The sequence below is a fragment of the Stomoxys calcitrans genome, chromosome 2 (genome assembly GCF_963082655.1).
Source record: "Stomoxys calcitrans chromosome 2, idStoCalc2.1, whole genome shotgun sequence".
NCBI classification, from domain to species: domain Eukaryota; kingdom Metazoa; phylum Arthropoda; class Insecta; order Diptera; family Muscidae; genus Stomoxys; species Stomoxys calcitrans.
This window is the reverse complement of record NC_081553.1, coordinates 144,335,056-144,356,879: the sequence shown is the minus strand read 5'-3', so window position 1 is coordinate 144,356,879 and position 21,824 is coordinate 144,335,056. Positions and strand designations below refer to the sequence as shown.

Genomic DNA, 21,824 nt, shown 5'->3' with positions numbered 1-21,824 from the left:
ACTTAGCATACATTTCGCTAGAGGCATACCTACAGATTCCAGTATCCCTGGAATGTGTAGGGTAGTTCCTAGTCTCACAAGCTTTTCCGTTTTACAATTTCCTGGCCATTTTTGTGGCCCGGCACCCAGAGCAGGTGAATTTTGAACTGTTCAACCATCTCGTTTATAGGGCAAGGGTTGCCTTTCATGCCCTTTTCAAAATGTTGGATTTTAAGTTCAATTTCCTGTCCAGCAAAACACTCAGGTATTTTTCACTTTTTGTAAATGGAACATTTTTTCCTCCCAAGCAGGCAACATGTATCTCCTGCTGAAAAGAACTACTACTGTCTTGCACGAATTTATACCCAGACCACTTTCGGTAGCCCACTTCGCTATTGAATGTAGAGCTTCCTGAAATATTTCTCTTAGAGTGCTGGGAAACTTTCTCCTAACCGCAATTGCCACGTCATCAGCATACGCGACCACTTAGAGGAGACAGTACGCCTCCTTGAGGAGTTCTTCTGCAGGCCCATCTTTTTAGATAGGCGATCTCCAGGAATCTTTGCCCTAAGATTTGTTTCTATCAACCTCTTAAGAGTCTTCAGCATAAAGGATGGCAGACTAATAGGACGAAAATCTTTCGCTTTCGTGTGGGAGGGATTTCCTGCTTTCGGAATGAAAATGACCTTCGTGTCCCTCCATCCCACAGGTATATATGATATTCTGATACAAGCAGAGTATATCTCCCTTAGCCAGGTAACCAGTTTATCAGACACAGCTTGTAATTCAACCGGTTATACACCATCAGAGCCTGGCGAGTTAAAGGAGTCGAAACTCGTCATCCAAAGGATTTTCGGCTCAGACGTTGGAGAATTTCCCGGGAAATGTGTATGAATGAGTAGTTCTAGTGTTTCCTCACTAGATATTGTCCATATATTCTCTTCCTTAGCCTATAGGCCTCAGATGTATCCTCCACGGAGCTGCAGAATTCTACTCAGGATTTGTTCTGAGCTTTTCTCAGCTCGCACTTATATTTTCATAGGTCAGCCTTATAGATGTCCCAATCGTGTTGTCCTCTTGTAGCTTTTGTTCTGTTGAAGAGTTTTCTGTAGTCCTCCCTTTGACCATCCAGCTCTGGGGTCCACCATGGCGGTCGCTGTTTGCCCCTTGGCTTGGCACTAGGACATGCTGACACAAGCGAGACATTCAGGACTTTCGTGATCCGCTTGACCAGTATGTCTATATCCTCCGGAGTTTCCACTTCCTTTTCTGGTCCGTAATAGGTTATTTATGGTGGTCACCCAAAGGAGTGGCAATAAAATGTTCCCTGTTGAGTGCCCTGTGCCACTTTCTCCCTAATATTTATGCCATGGGACCCGCAATTTTTCATCGGTTCCTTAGCATATGGTTTATCCAGTCTCTAATGACCCGGTCCACCCTGTACTGGTCTAAGGATTGGATCAATGTGTCGGTCTTCACATTGATAAACGTTCTTCAAACTTGTTATTTCTCGTTCATTCAAAAATCGTTGTCGTTTTGTATCAAGGCTGCATTGGTACACCGAAATAATAAAAATCGGTTTCAATCACCAAATTAGTTGATCGAATTAATTTTTTAATTGAAACTGCTTTAATCACGATTGATCCAATTAAAAAAATTATTGAAATTTTTAATTATTTTTTTAATTAAAAAGGATTGAAATTGAATTAATTTGGTCAATTTAAAAATGAATTGAAAACATTAGTGCAAATGTTGTATTCAAATTTTTGAGAAAAGCGTGTTATATGGGACGCACCCTTAATTTCGATGCAACTTGCTACATACAGTCAGTCATAAAAATAGAATTCTTTCTATTTTGTTAAGTCACATGTATGTATAATTAAATTTCAGATATTACTCTTATTTGCGCCCTAATATATACGAAAAAGAAAAAAATTGGAGAAAAAAGCTAGAAAATTTAATCAAAAAAGTTTAAATTTAATCCAAATATGTCAAGGTGTAGAAATTTCTTTGAAATTAAAAAAATTAACTTCTATTATTTTTGTTAGTGACCGCTTTCGTCTTCCTCGTAAACAGGCATATATCAGTCTTCTTTGGGTTAATATAAGGTCCCCTGGGTCTAGCCCAGTCATATGCCATATGCAAGACCCTTTCGGGGCGCTTCTGCATAGTTCGTTCGGATCCTTACCCCTAAAAAGTATTATAACATCGTCTGCATAGCAGTGCAAATCAGTCAGTAACCGTAATATGTTAGTTAGGATTGGTTGGGTTAAGTGGCAGTCTGCCATCAGACTCACTTAGACCTTTTCGTCCATTGTGATACCACAGGAAAAGAAGAAGGAAGATGCCTTCTAGTTCCTAACGTTGAACCATCCAGATCACTTTAAAAAGCCCAATAAATGTTGATACACCACAGCTTGTAAGGACCCCCATTAGTAGTAAGAGCGCTAGCTCCACATGTAGGAGTGGTTCCCTGAACACATCAATTTACCTCATATTGGTGAATACAACCTACTTTATCTTTCGGGTTTTAACGTCAAGGCCATTCGCCAATCTTGGCAGCACACTATATGGACTCTGAACGTCCACACACCAAGATTAAATCGTCATCCTCGTAGCCAACAAACTTCACAATATTTCTATTTGAGCCCTTTGCTAGGCTTATTATCCTGCCCATCGAAATAGTATGAACACAATTCAGAAGGAATCCTCATGTGCACCACCATGCATTTGACATTTGTGATGTGTGGTCCCTGGTTATAATCGAGACACACGACTGTGGAGTAGAAACAATTTCAATTGAGATTGAGCTAGAACTATCCTGGTCTGCAAATGATAGCTATTTTCTCGCTACTATAACCTAGTGAAAATTATTTAAAACCGCAATCTTGGTAATTTTGTGGGTAAAGCCTCCGAAACTAATGGGAATTTTGAACATTTTATAGCTTGTTTTTTCTTGCTTGACACTCACATATTAATAAACTTCTTTCTTCTTGCTCTGACTGGTTGGGGAGAAGTTTTTACTTGGCATAGCACCTGACAAATGTTCCCAGCATTAGGAGGGGATAACCACAGCTGAAAAAAATTTGATGATGGTCACACCAGGATTCGAACCCAGGCGTTCAGCGTCATAGGCGGACATGCTAACCTCTGCGCTAAAAAAAGTAATAATTTTGTCATACAGCCGAGATCAGGAAGACAAGGACGCTCCACTCTGGTCACAGTGTCCCAAATTCCAGGCGTTCAGCGTCATAGGCGGACATGCTAACCTCTGCGCTAAAAAAAGTAATAATTTTGTCATACAGCCGAGATCAGGAAGATCTTATATGTTATCGTCCAGACAAGGACGCTCCATTTTGGTCACAGTGTCCCAAATTCCACAAATTTTGGTTGATAAATTTACGTTACATGTGTACGACTGTAGCAGTAAAAAATTAAATCCCCATACTGTTCAAAATATTGTGTATAGGGCCGTTTGTACACCACGTCAAAAACTTGTGTTTTCAAAAGCAACACAACAATTTCTTTTGAGCTTGCTACACAACACTTCGGGTCGTCGACAACCTTTTTAGACAATGCTGGGTTCTGCGATGGGTCAACATAGAGCATTTCTGAGTCGGACGGTCCACTAAAATGTGAGGAAAACTAATGAGGCTTTGAAATAACAAGTATTATTTCACAATTAAACCATGGCATTACCTCCATATGGTTATGGGGTGCCCTGGCTTTGGTGAACCACATTTTATAGGGGAAAAATGATAACAATACTTTTTTTAATCTAATCTGACTTATTAAGTAACAATTTGGAACCAAGTGTAGAAAATACGAGGCATAATTCAAGCAAATTTCATTTTCAAAAATATGGATAATAGGGTTCGAGAATCATAATAAAGTGATTTTTAAGAGCTTTTTACACTCGTAAAAGCTTCTGACATGAATCAATAGACCGAATTGGACAATTAAGGGTGGTACTACGTTCTTTTAAGTGAAAAAATTTCGGAAATCCGTTTTTTCATTTATTAAAACAGAGATGCCGTACTGAAAACTTTTTCGTAAAAACGCCCCTGGCAGCATCGGTAACAGTCCAATATACATATGTTTCATTAATGATTACAGAATAAATAAATCTGCTGAGCAATAATGAAAGGAAATAGCTGAAATGGTATGTACTTAAAAAACATGATTCTCATATAAGATCTGATGGTTTTCATATTAAGATGCCCGTTCCTCTAGTTCAAAATTCGTAGAGGAGCTTTGCCATTGCCACAAAAGTCATAGCTGAAGTTGAGCAAATGACCCAGAAACCCAAAGCCTGGAGAGAGTGTCGTCCACATTAGAAAAGGTAAACCCCACTTACCTTTTCTAAATTATTATTTTCCAAAATTTTTATTAATATTAATATTTTGTGCAAAGGAGTCCACTGAAGTTGCTGCTCTTCTGTCACAGGCCAAGAAAATGGGCTTTATTGTACATAGAGAAATCGGTGCCGACAAAACTACTCGCTACAAATGGTTAAAATCCTCGCTCTGAGAAAAAATAGTAAGTGACTGAAGTAAAGGGTACTGCCACGCCCCAGCGCCAGGATAACAATGATGATTTTGCTCTGATGTCTTCTTTCATATTAACGACAAGTGATCAATCTGTGTATGTTGGACTTAAACGCAACAAAACTATTATATTCATTTGCTCTAATAAGGTGAGTTTGTTTCTACAGAAACATAAATAACGCTCATATCTTTGAAGAGCGTCATAACTCAAAACAATTAATTTTGCAGAAAACGCATTTTAAGGTTTCATAATTGTAAGGCTTTTAAAGCATTAACTCAAAAAAAATGTATTTGATTATTTTGAGTACATGAGCGAAGGAATTGTTTTGTTAATTTAACCAAACATTTTTTTTATCATTTTTTATTTCTTGTATTATAATAGTTTTTAACTTATAATGTACTTCAACTTCTTCTTAGGGCGCAAATTGTTGGTGTGTCCATACTTCTGCTTGCGGCAGTTATTAGCAATTGCCCAACAATAAAATATTGGATAGATAGTGCATCCAATATTTTCAGTGATTAGTGCAACTCTAAGTTTGTGTGTGCTATGGTTCTTAACCACACACACAACCAAAACTCTTTGACAGATAGTGCACTTCGCGAGAAAAAATTGTACTCAGCTGTTTACGGCACACTGCTACACTAAGTTTGGCTGATTGTTGGGATGAGCAGCACGCAATTTTTCAAACTTGGCACTCGGGGTCCCAAGCGGCTGATAGTTAGTATTGCGGGCCATCGGCTATGGCAGCAGAGCCTTCAAGGTCGAACCACCCTTTGCTCTTAGCTTGTTTCCACTCGCATCGTCTGCAGGGCGAACGATCATCATATCCAACTCCCATTTTGCAACCACCATAAAAATACCAAACATTTAAAATTTAACCAAACATATTTTTATCATATTTTACTGCTTTTTTATAATATTCTATACACTCTAACATCTTCCATATGTTTACGGTCACCAATGCTAATAACGAATTGAATTACAATAAGTCCTCAGCGATTGCGTTTTTTTTTGCGTGAGTTTCGTAGCGACTGTGGTTGTGCATTCCTTGGGCGGCACAAAATGCCTAATTTCCAATAGTGGGAAAAACAAGTTATGGTGAAATGAAAACATTTCGGCAATTTTTTTTTTTCACTTTTTTATATGGATTTTCACTTTAAGGCCGGTACTACGTTCTTTTTTGTGAAAAAATTTCCGAAAATCGTTCTTTCGGTTTTTTGACAAGGTTACCACATTTGATTTTTTTTTTGGTTTCTTTGGCAAAATGTTGCCATATACATATAAAAATTAATATGGCATCAAACAATTTATCAGCTGCTTCGTAATTAATAAATAATGATTTTATTTCGTACAGATTGATTGAGTTGCTTGTTGTGAAAGAAATATTTATGTTTCGTTCGAGTATATTTATTTATATATAAAAATACTCTTTTATTTATGCCTCCACAAATACTTTATCTTTTTCCACCCAGAGTAAATACATGTGAGTAACATCACTAACTCCAACAAACACTCAGTTACAATTAGAAGTTTGGCGATCGCATTTATTCTGCGTAAGAAATTGACTTGTTGCAAAGCGACTGTGGTTATGCTTTCAATGGGCGTCCCGAAATGCAAGTTATGACGAAACGAACACATTTCGGCAAATTTTTCCGTTTGTTTTTTTATATGGAGTTTCAACGCGAAAACCGAATATAGCACCGGTACTATATTCGTTTTCCAATGTGTTGAAAACACATTTTTCACGGTTACTTTTTTTAAAATCTACATTAATCTCAATGAAAATAATACTTTTATGAAGATTTTTTCATAAGTAAAGGCCGGTACTATATTCGGTTTTTGCGTTGAAACTCCATATAAAAAAAAAAACAAACGGAAAAATTTGCCGAATAAAGTAAGAATTTAAGACTTTGTGAAGAATTCTATCCCTCATGGCGATTTGAGTTTTTTTTTGTAGAGTTGCAAAAGAAAAAAAAGATAACAATTTCTTTTAACTAAGATTTAGAAAACAACAACCGTTAGAGCAAACGATTTTTTTTCGTCAAATCTAACTAAACGTTTTCGTTACAGAATTGCGGCACAGTAATTTTTTATAATATAATATAAATTAAAAGAATTATTTTTTGTTTATAAATTATTAATTTGTTTTTCTATTACAAATGTGTTGGTGTTTTGTAGGCTTCACTCTGGCTTAAATTAGCAAAAATCTATAGTTCTTGATGAAAACATTGTCAATGTCAAATGCAGCTCGCGTTGTGTGTGTGCACAAAAAACATCGCCACCGCGTACTCCTGGAAAATAATTTATACTGAAGCAAAATAAAAGAAAACCTTAACATTACCAGGAGCGTCTATATCCATTAAACTACGCAGAAGATGACTTATTGCAATGTAATTCAAGTAGACGGGCACTTTGGTGTTTACGAAATGTTGAATTGGGAGCAACTAAAAAAAAGGCAGCAAATGGCTATTTTAAATGATCTTTTTCACATTAAGAAAAAAAATTGTTTACGCATTGAGTGCCATGTCCTACGTTTCCGTACGACATCTAACACGTCAACACTGACATCGACTTTTCATCCAAACAACTTTCAAAACGCATTATAAAAAAATGGTAACGAAGAAAATGCGAACACAATTTTCCCAACCCCAACACAAATTTCTCTTCTATAAATTGCAAAGTTAATTAATTGCTCACGAAATGGGCGACAATCAACACTGCTTCAACGCTGTTATATTTGTTGTGTGTTGCTGTTTGACTTTTATTTGTATATTGGTGAAGAATAGAATCTGTCGGATTTCGCAATAATTTAATAGGCATTTTCGCTGCGAATGAAGTCAGTACTAAGCTTTACCGAATATTTTTGCAAAAGCATGCATGATGAATTTTTGAGGTTTTATTAAGTGAAGAATGTATTAAATTTTTTTTTTAAATTTATATAATATTACAGGAGGCCACCGTACCACGTTCGCCTTTGACGCTGAAAGTTTTTTCCTAGCGTTTTACGATTCAGCTTTTTTTTTGCAGTTGCGTAACAAAAAACAAAAGAACGTCGAATTGCTTTATTATTGGCATCTACCCTTATAGTTATAACGATTTTACCGGGGTTAACTGATTGAGGTGGTAATGACCTTTTGGATCTAATCTAATGACCTTTTGGATCTAACATCTGCTCCACGTTGACGGAATTTGCATATGTTGATGTTTTTCTTTGTAGCTTCCTTATAAACAATGTGGTTTTACTATTGACAGGCCAAGTAACAATTCAATTGCCAATTTCCCATTTTCATCTTCTTTGGCCATCAATTCTCCCTTTTTAAGCGCAGAATTCATCACTTCTATTGGCAATTATTTCTTGTTTGCGCGAAGAGTGCCGACAGGGTGGGTTTTACTATTTAGCATTTAGTGGGAGAGTTCGTAGCTGGTATAAAATTTGACAATGTAAGATGTACGACCTTATCCTTCCCTTACCCCAGTAGCTCATTCTTCAGAATATATTTTCAATGACCAGGTAAATCCCTCAGTAGAGCAAAGTTTAAACAGTTTTATTCCATACACTCAGAAAAATGGTGCGCATAAAATAATGTAAAATACTTATATTAAATAAGTTAGTTAATTTAATTTGGTTAAATTTTGATTAAAACAACGAAAAATTGGAATATTTTTAGTAAGTTTTACTCATCTGTATTTAGTCGCAAATAGTTCATAAACTTGGTTTTGGAAAGTCATTTTACTTAATCAGGTTTCTTCTTAACAAATCAAATATTACTATAGCAAACAACATTTTTATTTACCCAATATAAACATGTTGTTATGTTGAGTTCAAAGCTTGCTACAAACCTATATTCTTCAAATTGAATAAATATTCGTTTAAAATAGTTTAGGAATTTCCCAAATTTGTGTATTCTTGAATAAATTCAATTGAAATACAAGTTGTAACTTCAAATTTGGTTAAATCCATTAAATTCTAAGTAATTCCAAACCTATCATTAATGAAGGTTCTACTTAAACACGTTCTTTGTCAGTCATGCAATCATCAATCGATTAAAAACGTAGAATATCATAATACAAGAGGGTTTGATTTGTGACTTCACTTTATATAAGACAATAGATCCATGTTAGAAACCCTAAATAAAATGCTCTTAGAAATCTTTGAATGTTTATTACTGATATAAATTCTTATATATATAAATCCTTATTTAAAAAGCCAAACCCGCCTTTTACATTTTCCTTTTATGCTGTTATTGGAAACTGCCTGTGTTCGAAATAACAACAAATATACCAAAGTCATGCGCAACGTCATAAAACGTTTAGAGCAATGCAGCTCATGCAAACGCGTCAGGAACTCACGCAGGTAACATCTGAAACCATACAAACCATTCCCGTGAGTGATGTACGCATTCGCCAAGAATAGTAGTGAACGGTAACAAAAAAAAAAAAATAAATAAATAAAAAATATGAAACAAAATTAAAAATATGAAACAAAAATCGAGTTACGATATCCATCTCTTCTTTTTGTTCAAATAATGTTTTTCTCTTTTGTCTCAGAACACAATTACAGGAAGAAATTCAATATGCGGCAATGGTATAGTGGGAATATGTTCTCGTCGCTACTGTTCAGAATAGCCCAAACATGCAACATTAGCAGGTTAGCATTAGACATTAAAAAACTAAAAATTATTCTGGTCTTTATTTAACTTTGTTTGCAGAAACTAAAAATTGAAATTTGAAATACAATTTCTTCAGCGATGGATTATTTAAACGCAAATGATTTCGCAAAAGGATTTATACTACTAATTACACACTGACGTACACCTTTCATGGTAAATACTAGATTGAAAATTATATATCTATACTGAACACTTTCATTTATTTTTCAACAGACTATCAAATATTGTAGATATGGCGTAACAAAACTTCTGGGAAAATATGGTGCTTAACCCTACGCAACTTATGTGCAATTGTGATTTTTTTCCGAAGCCATTGAAAACTAAAAGTACTAACATTTTTATAGTAAATATATACGAAATATTTTCGTACTAGCAAAGTATAAATTCGGATTATAGCAATAAAATAAAACAAAGGACTAACAGTCTTATTCACAAACATTTAAAAGAGCTCTATAAACCGAAAATAGGATAAAATGTTGTTTTTTGTATTCACAAACACATAATAGCCTATTTTACCCTTAATAAACCAATTTTAAATTTGAAAAAGTTATTATTGGTTTTACCCTTGTTTAACACCATTTTAAAATGACATTTCTCAATTGCACGAGCATAAACTACTTTAAATAAATGTGAAACGTTTGATTAAATTTGTGAATAGCGAAAAATCTTATAAAAATGGATGCACTTAATGTAATCGGTGAAATAAGTAAGTATAGAACAAATTAAAGCGCGTTAAGTTCGGCCGGGCCGAATCTTATAGACCTTCCACCATGGATTGCAATTGACAAGTTTTGTCAATGACACCTCAAATGCTGAGACCGATTTGTATATGCGCTATGTAACGTTATTGACCATGTTACATGTTATCAAAAGATCATCTCTAGAGGCTCAAATAATCTAACCGGGAAAACGGTTTATGGAAGCTTTTTTCGGAGGATGTACCGTACTTCCCATAGTAGTTAAAAGTCATAACAAAGCACTATGGGAAAAATTTCAGCCAAATCGGATAATAAATGCGCCTTCTAAGGCCCAAAAAGGCAAACTAGGAGATTGTTTTATATGGCAGCTTACTTAAACTTATAAGAATATTTAGCAAAATTTTGAGCGGCTAGCGAAAGGAATGAAAATCGGTGTATTTTTATACCCACCACCATAGGATTCATTCATTTAGTCATTCCGTTTGCAACACATCGAAATATCCATTTCCGACCTTACAAAGTATATATATTCTTGATCGTCATAAAAATCTAAGACGATCTAGCCATGTCCGTCCGTCTGTCTGTTGAGAACACGATACAGTCTTTAAAAATTGAGATATTGAGCTGAAATTTTGCACAGACTCGTATTTCTTCTATACGCAGGTTAAGTTCTTGAATGGGCAAAATCTGACGATATTTGGATATAGCTGCCATATAGACCGATTTAGGGTCTTCAGGCCATAAAGACCGCAGTTTTTGTACGATGTCGATGAAATTTGAAGCAATGAGTTGTACTTAGAGCCACGACATCCAACGTTCGGCACGGCCGAACTTAATGCGTTTTTACTTGTTTCTCATTCTTTTGAAATTTATAGGGAGATTGGAGCAGACTTTTAAAAGGAGACGTCCACGAGATTACAAAGAAAGATTTGATCCATTTTCTATTCCGGACCATCACTTTAAAGCCAAATATCGGTTTAAGAAATCAACGGCAAAAAAATTATTGGTCTAATAAAAAATGATATTGAATTAAGCAAAAGAGGGCACGGGACTCCGGCCGAACTACAAGTTATGGTTGCTTTGCGTTGTTGGGGTCGCAGAGAGGTTTGTTTATTGTTGTTAAATGATTAAATTTAATCCTTTTATTGGCAAAATCCTGTTTCTAGGTTCAAGATGATGCGGGAGATTTGCACGGATTAGCCCAACCAACGGTTTCAAGAATATGCAATAGAGTTGCTCGCGCTTTGGCTCGTCATGGTATGGAATACATAAACATGCCGACATCTCTCGAAGAGCAAGCCGTAATAATGAGAGATTTTAAGGCCATTAGAAACTTTCCGGGCGTTATTGGAGCAATTGATGGAACTCATGTTAAAATAAAGAAAACTGGTGGAGTTCTTGCCCAATATTATATAAACCGGAAAGGATTCTATTCACTGAATGTACAGGTGTGAGGTGATTTACTAATCGAAGGAGCATAATAGTATTTCATTTTTAGGTTGTGTGTGATGCCCAATTGAAAATTCGCGACATAGTTGCTAGGTGGAGAGGAAGTACTCATGATTGTCGGATACTTAATGAATCTTCTATTAAGGAACGATTTGAAAAAAAAAAGAATTCAGGGGTCGTTTACTTGGAGATTCAGGATATCAGTTGACGCATTATCTATTTACTCCTCTCCCCCGCACTAACAACGAAAAGGAAGAACGCTACAATGTTGCTCATATTGCAACAAGGAATACAGTAGAGAGGTGTTTTGGGGTGTGGAAGCAGCGATTTCGTTGTTTGTTATCGTTGCAGGGTGGAGAGGAAGTACTCATGATTGTCGGATACTTAATGAATCTTCTATTAAGGAACGATTTGAAAAAAAAAAGAATTCAGGGGTCGTTTACTTGGAGATTCAGGATATCAGTTGACGCATTATCTATTTACTCCTCTCCCCCGCACTAACAACGAAAAGGAAGAACGCTACAATGTTGCTCATATTGCAACAAGGAATACAGTAGAGAGGTGTTTTGGGGTGTGGAAGCAGCGATTTCGTTGTTTGTTATCGTTGCACTTGCTGTGCTTCACAACATTGTATATTTTTATTAATAATTTGACATTGTCAAATAGCCGGAATTGCCAGATAAAACTTCAAAAAATTCTAAAAATGTTTCATAGTTATTTGACTGTTATTATGTGTTTGTGAATACACAATTTTAAAATCAGTTTATTAAGCAAAAAGTGTATAATAGTTAAAATAGATTTTAAGCCCATAATAAGAACTGTTTGTGAATAAGGCTGTAATATGATAATAAATAGTACATCTTTAAGATTTACTGCAGGTATTAGTTAAAACCGAACGAAATAGAAGAAGAAGTTTATACAGATGTATTAACACACAATAAAAAATTTTATTCCATCATTTGTATTAAGTTCAGTTCAAATAATCTTTCTTTGATGTAATTATATTTTAGAAATGCATTAACTAAAAACGTACAAAATTGTCTTTAGCGCTGTATGAAATTCAACTTTATTCGAAAGTAGTTTATTTCATCTCAATCATTGGGTCACTTTTTTTTTTAGTGTACGGATGAGCCTTATTGGGAATATATTGTCAGAAAGCAAGTCTGCCTCTCCAAGGAACCAGAGTTTCAACAATAACCTGGTACTTACAATGGTTTTCCAAGTCGATCACCTGGAACACTCTCTCACTGAGACTCACCGCTCGATACCGATGATTGTCCGCGACTGCCGTTGCAACTACTCCATATGGAGTATTCCACAGATATCCCGTGACCATTTTAAGTCGTAAACAAAAGCGAACAACACCGCCAAGTCTTTTAACACATCCTTTTTTCTTAACGATCGTTGCGACATTGTAGGCATTTGATTCTTGTTTTTATTTAAACAAAAAAGAAAACAGAAATCAAACAAAAATTAAAAACATGAAAAAAGCGTCGGACGTTTTTGTACGACAGCGACTTTTATAAATGCATACTCTTCGTGTAGTCGTACAGAATGTACGAAACAAAATAGTCTATATAAAATAAAAAGTAAGGATCACATTGGACTAGGGATATCTCAAAATTAGTTTTTTATCACTTATACACTCATTCAAACACAAAAAATATGTGTGGCTGGGGAAAGTTTTCGTCAAAACCGCTTGACACTCAATGTGTTAAACAGTGCTTTATATAATTAAAGGTTTATTCATGATATTTCATAACTTTTAGCCTTTTTTGCGTTGTTTTAATTATTTGTTAACACTTCTTCCCGCCGGACGCCCAAAAACACTATTATCGACATCAATTGACAAAAGTTGCCGTACGTAATGGAAATTTTTATTTTTGGTGTTTTGTCAGACCTCATACCACCTGAACGTTAGTCGCTAACATAAGCGACCCACAAATTTCAAAAATGTATCAAAATTTGCACAGCGATTCCAAACCGCATCAAAATTGGACTAAAATTAGTAAGGCGAAGGTTCAATGCCTCTGGAGATATTTATGGGTCGATTATGGATAGCAACCAACATTCAGTTGAGTGGCTGTCTTACAACACAACCAAATTAAAAATTTGTATTATGCATGGCAACTTTTGTTATTTGATTCCGGTAATAGTGTTTTGGCGATCCCGCAGCAGAAAATGTGTAAACAAATAATTAAACCACCACCTAAAAATTGGGAAATACCATGAATATACACTTTATTATTAATTTACTGTCTTTTTATTTATTAACGTGTAAAATATCATTTTATGTCGCCGTTTGCTTCTCTTCTCAATGGATTTCTTTAGCTGTTCCAAAACCAACATCTTTTCAAAACTTAAGAGCTTTATATCCAAGTTATTGGGTTGCCTAAAAAGTAATTGCGGATTTTTCATATAGTCGGCGTTGACAAATGACTCTGCAATGACTCTGTAATTGCATTCTTTCTTCTGTCAGTTATCAGCTGTTACTTTTAGCTTGCTTTAGAAAAAAAGCGTAAAAAAGTATATTTGATTAAAGTTCATTCTAAGTTTTATTAAAAATGCATTTACTTTCTTTTAAAAAATCCGCAATTACTTTTTGGGCAACCCAATAATTTTCAATATATCTGCTGCCGTCTGTATAATGGGAATACGTAGACAACTCCTGGCGATGGCCGACAGCCTGTAATTCGTTTTTTATACCCTCCACCATACGATGGGGGTATACTAATTTCGTCATTCTGTTTGTAACTACTCGAAATATTCGTCTGAGACCCCATAAAGTATATATATTCTTGATCGTCGTGACATTTTTTGTCGATCTAGCCATGTCCGTCCGTCCGTCTGTCTGTCGAAAGCACGCTAACTTCCGAAGGAGTAAAGCTAGCCGCTTGAAATTTTGCACAAATACTTCTTATTAGTGTAGGTCGGTTGGTATTGTAAATGGCCATATCGGTCCATGGTTTGATATAGCTGCCATATAAACCGATGCACGACGTGTTTTGTTATGATATCCAACAACTGTGCCAAGTATGGTTCAAATCGGTCCATAACATGATATAGCTGCCATATAAACCGATCTTGGGTCTTGACTTCTTGAGCCTCTAGAGGGCGCAATTCTTATCCGATTTGAATGAATTTTTGCACGAAGTATTTTGTTATGATATCCAACATCTGCGCCAAGTATGGTTCAAATCGGTTCATAACCTGATATAGCTGTCATATATAAACAGATCTGGGGACTTGACTTCTTGAGCTTCTGAGGGCGCAATTCCTATCTAATTTGGCTGAAATTTTGCATGACGTTTTTTCTTTTTCTTTCAACAACTGTGTCAAATAATGTTTAAATCGGTTCATAACCTGATATAGCTGCCATATAAACCGATCTGGGATCTTGACTTCTTGAGCCTCTAGAGGTCGCAATTATTATCCGATTTGCCTGAACTAGGCGATGTATTTTTTGCGCTCGCACCACCCTGGCTGCATTGGGGTTGCCTCCATTTTTTTAACATCAATAATTATTGATTTGTGGGGATTTTAACCATGGTGAAGCCTACAAACGCCAACACATTTGTAATTAACAAACAAATGAACAATTTCAACACAAAAAAAAAATAATTTCCTTTTAATTTCACTGTTTATTTACTGATAAAAACAGCAAAGCAACTACAAAAAAGTGGTTGCCAAAAAATCCTTTTTTTAGCAACTGACATTGGCAACTTCAGCTGAAAGTTGCCATCCGTAATGCAAATTTGCCAACTGACAACGCAATTGAACTAATGTTCCCATCCATAATCGACCCATTTATTTCCCGAGACTAGCAGATGAGTTGAGAAACAAAATTATCTCGTTTGCCTTGCAACATTTGGGTTGTTGACAATTGGTCTATAACTAGTAAACTATCCGCAGCCATTTTGGACACGCAAAATTAAATAAGTGGAATAAGATCCAGACCGAACTCCGCTCTAAGAACATGACAGCTTGTCTTCTTAGTTCTCAGGTGGAACCCCTCCATCAAAGGGCAAAGATGTTTTCGTGCAATAACACAACGTATTTCTGATACAACTGCGTTTCGGCCAAAGTGTCAGTAGTAGACACATATCCTTTGTTTATCTGCCAAGCCAATTTTTTTCTATTTACAAGCAGATCAAGATTTTGTTAAAGGTGAAGGCTGCATACTTACCCTGTAGGTAAAGCTTAATAGCGCTACGTCATTCTAAATTAAGCTTTAGTTCTGAAATACCATATCTACCTCTCTCAATATTCACCAAATACAAAACTCTTCATCATTTAATATAATTAAATATTTTACTTGAGACTATAATATAAAATGATTATTGGGAAAAATTAAACGGAGTAGGGGAGAGGGCTGAGTACAGCTAAAAACCTTCCAAAATGCTGCGCTATGACCACATGTCGAAACCTGTTGTTGTCTTTTCCTTAAATCCCCGCACCACAATTTCTGATTCCCACCATTCAGAATTACTTTCTTCCAGTATTAATAACGAATTATCCTTGAGATCGGTGCCACGCAAATCATTTTCACCTAAATTAAGCTTTACTAAATCTTCAAAAACGTTTAGTTCTTTGCAGCATTTTAGACGCGTGTAATCAATATCATTATTTCTTTTATGGTGTATGTGTATATGGACTTCTTTACAGCTTGGTGGTGGAGCTAGAAAGTCTTTGGGAAAAATTTTACATCTTGGCGAAGGAGATGAGTTAGGAAGCAGTACTGCAGGGTAATCCATTAACTCAAATTCCAGATACATGTTGGTAGTACTAAGATTGTGTGAGAAAATTGAATATAGATCTTCATGTGTAAGAAGAGACCTGTAATGAGAAATTAAACTAGTTTATAAAAGACGATGCAAGGAAACTTTTTTTTCAACGCTTAGCATGATATACAATACATAATCCTACTTGAATGCATTTTTTAATCATTTTCCTTAGTCCCGTATTGAACGTCGGTAAGGTTAGGTTTAAGTGGCAGTCTGCCATCAGACTCACTTAGACGTTTTCCTCCATTGTGATGCCTCCGGTAGATGCCATCTAGTTCTTACCGTCGAACCATCCATACCGCTTTAAAAGCCCAACAATTTACGAATGTTCACATCCGCTAAATCAGAGAAATGAGAACCTAAAGTGAAACTTCTCTGACTGCCTGTGCGGGACGCACACATAGCAGATGTTCTATAGTTTATTCTTCCTCGACGACCTCACATGCTTGCAACCTTCAGTCTGTCAGCATTTTTTGCTATCAGACAGTGACCTTACACTTTTTGTGACAGTACACTTTTTTTTAATTATTAAACAGTATCAGCAAAGGATAGGAAAGTTGATCGACACACTGTGCCAAAATGCTAGCCAGGACACCATCCGGACCAAATAGAAATGTAGATTTTATTGACCTTAAGTTTTGTTATATAGTGTCTTCAACTATCAATGGAACATCTATTTTAATAAAATGTCTTATTATATAAGGATATTCATAGTCGTTTGTGTAAAGTTTATCAGAATAGGTAGTCGGAAAAAATTCGGCGAAATGTTTGCAATATCTAAATTTGTGTTAATTGAAACTGAACCATATTCAAGGGGGGCTTAGAATTAACAAATTTTAGAAAGACTTAGGAATGGCTTTTAAGTCGGTTTGTCATTTCCGATGAGCCAGCTTGTTCTCCATATTGTACTTTGATCTTGCTAATAAGATCAACCTAATCTATACAGTTCATTCTTTGTATTTTTCAGTTTCGATAAATTTCTTGTTCAAGTTGGTCCAGAATTATTACCTACAATATTTCGAGGTACTGATTTAACACAGCAGTCCTGTAGAATAGAATAAAATGTTGATGTACTCTCATCAACATATCAGATCCTAAAACGTTATCCCAATTAGTGGTGGAAAGCAGGGATCTGAGCTTAGTAAAATTAGTTTTAGGGAAGCAATATTCTTTTCTTGGGCAGGGACATTTATGAGGAATTTTATCTGCGAAAGAAATAGTAATGTTTAGGGTAGGATGAAAGCGATCCACTGCATAAGTGGCCGGATTGGAAAATGATAAAGAAATGTCGGATGTATGGTTGACAAATATTAAATCGAGTAATTTACCAATTGAATAATATTAATTATTGATCTGAAAGAGCCCGAAGTGGAATAAAGAAATAAGAAAATCGTTAGAAATACTACAAGTAGCAACTGGTACTAAACTGTTAGAATTCCACGGGAGGATCCAAGAAATTTACGGTATAATAAAATCGCTTAAGGTAATCAAAACGTCAGTTGAAGAGGATTTTTGAAAAGCAGATGTAATAGCTTTAACGTGTTCTGAGTAAGTCTCAATGTCGGACGAAAGTGGAATGTATGAACAAGATACCAATAATAGTACATTCTTCAAAATGATTCTAACAATCACAATTTCAATACCAGACATGCATAGAATTGTTATATGCTCGGAGGGTAATTTGGCGGAAACTGCAATCAACACCCCGCCGCTAGTTTTCTTAATGTTGCTGTCCCGATCACATCTGTAAATTCTATATTTTGAACTTAAGATCTCAATATCGTAAACCTTATTATAAAGCCATGTTTAAGAAAAAACTACAATGTTTAAATCCCAACAAAGCTGTCTGAGACGAGTCGATAATTTGGTATTTAAGCCTCTTACGTTTGGAATACTATGGAGATGTTGTTATCGAAACAAGTTCCCAGTTTTTTTGGAACATTATTCAAGGCATGTGGCAAAAATAACAATATCATTATAGGGAATATCGTTATATGTATATCTATTCTTAAATAAGTGCTTTAGGCGCCCAAAAATTGGATTTGTCAGTGTCAAAAATTTTATCAGGAACAATCATCTTAAATGATACTCCGTCCCGGTATTTAAATTTAAAGACATACAATTTAACTTGTTTTTATTTTCGATTTTACATATAATATCTATTACTACTAGATGTTGTATTGATCGAAGCTGGAATTGCTAACGTTGCATTTGATGATGATTGAGCAATAATCGACGTGTTGTTTATTGCATTGTTAGAATTTGTATCGATATTAGAAGAAGATTAGTTTATAACTACAGAATTAGAAGGTTTTTTACGGTTTCAACCGAGTTAAAAGGCGACTTCAATAATTCTGCCAAACAGAACGCATTTTCAAAGGCATTTTTGTTTCTAGCGAATTCTTTCGTCAAAGAAATGAGATCTTTGTTGATCAACTAGAATTCTGTGGGGGTATTTTTAAAAAAGCGTAGGTTAGGTTAGATTTGGTTTAAACGACAGTCTGCCATCAGACTCACTTTGCGTCCATTATGATACCACAGGAACAGAAGAAGGAAGATGCCTTCTAGTACCTTCCGTTGAACCATCCAGATCCCTTTTAAAAGCCCAATAACTGGCGAATGCTCACATCCGCTAAATCAGATAAGTTCTCAAAGAAATGAGAACCTAAAGTAGAATTCGTTCTGACTGCTACTGCGGGACACATACACAGATGGTGTTCTATAGACTCTTCTTTTATGATGTCCTCACAGCTTTTGCAAGAGTCGTTGCTGGCAAACTTCAGTCAGCATGTTTTCCGATTAGACAGTGACCTGTCATGACGGACACAATGACAGAGACGTCTGTTCTAGCCAATGATAGCAAAGCGTTAGAACTCTTCAAGTCCAGATTAGGCCACATAGTTTTGGAACGCTCACAGCCCCCTCTTTGTGACCATTTGTCATTCGGGCCTGGCCATGAAAACTTAGCTTACATGTCACTAGAGGCAGAGATTCCAGTATCCCTGGAATGTGTTGGGTAGTTCCTAGTCTCGCAAGCTCGTCCGCTTTACAATTCCCTGGGATATCTCACCAGAGAAGGTGAATTTTGAACTGCTCAGCCATCTCGTTGAGAGATCTGCGACAGTCGAGGGCGTTTTTTTTTGTTCAGAAATATGTTCTCCAGAGATTTAATGGCTGCGTGGCTGTCTGAGAAGATATTTATGCCAATTGTCGTTATGATATTATATCGTAGCCATTCCACACACTGCAGAGGTCGGGTAACCCTTTCGATATGACCAGTTCTAGATCTTCAGAGTACACCCCAAAGCCCACCTGGTCGTTTAGTTTGGAGCCATCCGTATAGAAGTTTTTGTAACTTCTGTTACCAGGGATATCGTAGTTCCAATCGGCTCTATCAGGAATAGTGGTACATTACTTTTTATTAAAAAGCGGCTCAGGTAGGGGGTGATCAACACTGCCTGGAACATCGGATATTGTATCAAGGATAACAGTGTCCGTAGCCGCCACATGACCAAAGAGAAAGCTCCCCTAACATCACGGCAATTGTCGCTGCAATTTGTCTAGCCACAATGTCCAGAGGCATAAGATGTAAAATTAAATTCCGTGCATCAGATGGCGTCGCAGTGCGGCTAGTATGCGCAAACAAGCCATCCTTTGGATCCGGTTAAGTATTGCATGACACGCGGTCTAAACCACCAACTTTAAGTTCAATTTCCTGTCTAACAAAACACCCAAGTATTTTGCGCTTTCTGTAAATCGAACATTCTCTCCTCCCAAGAAGACAGGTTCCACTGTAGGCAACATGTATCTCCTGCTGAAAAGAACTACTTCTGTCTTGCACGGATCTATACCTAGACCACTTTCGGTAGCCCACTTCACTGTTGCACGTAGAGCTTCCTGAAGTATAACTTTTAGAGTGCTCGGAAACTTCCCCTAACCGCAATTGCCACATCATCAGCATACGGGATCACTTTTACGCCTTTTTCTTCCAGAGACAATAATATATAGTTAATGGCGATATTCCAAAGTAGTACACCTCCATGAGGTGTTCCTCTGCTGACCCATCTTTTTAGATCCACAGATCTCAAGCCTGCCGTAATGCATCTTTTAGAAAGTAAGTTATTATTAAACTTTTTTACGGTAAAGTTGATGCTTAGAATATCCAACTCCTTCATTATTGACGTCTGTTTTACATTTTTGGAAACACCATCAAGCTTAAGAAATGCTACCATTGTATATTCCTTGGCAGCGAGAGAACCCTCTATTTTACTAACTAGGTCGCGATCTCCAAGGATCTTTGCCCTAAAATATGTTTCTAATCTCAAGAGCTTTCAGCATAAAGGATGACAGACTAATAGGAGAAAAATCTTTTGCTTTCGCGTTGTAAGGTTTTTCTGCTTTCGGAATGAAAATGACCTTTGCGTCCCTCCATCCCACAGGTATATATGACATGCTGATACAAGCAGAGTATATCTTACTAAGTCAATCAACCAGACTATCAGACACAGCTTGTAATTCAATCAGTGATACATTATCAGGGCATTGCGATTTTCGGCTCAGACACAATTTCCCTAATAACCTCCAACGAATGCATTCTAGTGACAACCTCTTCTGGCGCCACGTTGTCCGTTGGAGAATTTCCTAGGAAATGTATATCAACGGGTAGTTCTAGTGTTTCCTCACTATACATTGTCCATACATTCTGACTTCAGAATACAACCCACCGTAAAAGATCTTGAGGACAGAATCTTCCTTAGCCTAGAGGTCTCAGATGTATCCTCCACGGAGCTGCAGAATTCTACCCAGGAATTTTTCTGAGCCTTTCTCAGCTCGTCCTTATATTTTCTTAGTTCAGCCTTATAGATGTCCCAATCGTGTGGTGCACTTATGTCTTTTACTCTGTTTAAGATTTTTCTGCAGTCCTTCCTTAGACCAACTAGCTCTGGGGTCCACAATGGCGGTCGCTGTTTGCCCCTTGGCTTGGTACTAGGACATGTTGGCACAAGCGAGTCATTCAGGGCCTTCGTGATCCGCTTGATGATTATTTTTATATCCTACGCATTTGCCACTTCCTTTTCTTGTCTAGAAGGGATAGACGTGCAGAGTTGGCCTCGTCTTGTTGAGTTTCCGCACGCATCCAGGGGTAGGTGGGAAAGCAGTGGAAACACTCTTCCTCAGGACACTGGACACTTGCGATGTGGACGATTCCTCCTTAGATGCGTCACTAGCTGCTGCTGTCGAAATACTTTCTGAGTTCCGTCCTTCTCCGCTGGCGCACACCTTGAGACCAGTCCAACCGGATGACCCACCCACACAGGGTTTGTCGGGTCCCGTTTCGAAGCCAGACCTTAGCGATGTGGTCGATAGTTCCTCAAGCAAGAGTTCAGCAACAACTGCTGAATCGTCTCATTTCCCAACCCCACCGCTTCTATACCCCTTCAGTTTCAACTTGTTAAATCCGTAGGATACAACTCCTTCAGACTTGTTGAGGTCTGCGAGACAGTCGGAGTTTAGTACGAATACTGCATGTATCCGGGCACCATCGGTCTCATCACATCTTCCAGTCGGTGGTTGAAAGAATAGGATTACATTCCATTAGTTTAGGAAGTATGGATTCAGGATCTGAGGGAATCCTTGGTATCCAGCAGCCATTGATCGAGAAGAATTATCTTCCTTCTTGACTAAATCTAATGCTG

General features: G+C 36.7%; 1 protein-coding gene and 2 long non-coding RNA genes across 5 annotated transcripts in view; 1 reads left to right on the top strand and 2 right to left on the bottom strand.

Moving 5' to 3' along the window:
- Window positions 1-4,245: 4,245 nt before the first annotated feature.
- On the top strand, window positions 4,246-9,844 carry LOC106091375 (uncharacterized). 3 transcript variants are annotated; one of them, XR_001221991.2, is made up of 6 exons: window positions 4,246-4,321; window positions 4,393-4,675; window positions 8,815-8,881; window positions 9,076-9,175; window positions 9,237-9,350; window positions 9,411-9,844. It is a non-coding gene; the product is annotated as an uncharacterized LOC106091375 (long non-coding RNA). The 3 variants fall into 3 exon arrangements; XR_001221990.2 differs by having other exon boundaries at window positions 8,815-8,950; XR_001221989.2 differs by lacking the exon at window positions 8,815-8,881.
- Window positions 7,388-8,274, bottom strand: LOC106091377 (uncharacterized). The gene is made up of 2 exons (XR_001221992.2): window positions 7,999-8,274; window positions 7,388-7,918 (listed from the first exon to the last, which is right to left on the bottom strand). It is a non-coding gene; the product is annotated as an uncharacterized LOC106091377 (long non-coding RNA).
- A 5,792-nt stretch (window positions 9,845-15,636) lies between the features above and the next one.
- The window catches only part of LOC106091374 (uncharacterized), a 45,399-nt gene continuing 39,211 nt past the window's right edge, over window positions 15,637-21,824 (bottom strand). Inside the window, exon 3 of the mRNA XM_013257877.2 lies at window positions 15,637-16,180. Within this exon, the coding sequence (XP_013113331.2) occupies window positions 15,751-16,180 (430 nt within the window). The 3' untranslated portion in view covers window positions 15,637-15,750. The remainder of the gene's footprint in view (window positions 16,181-21,824) is intronic.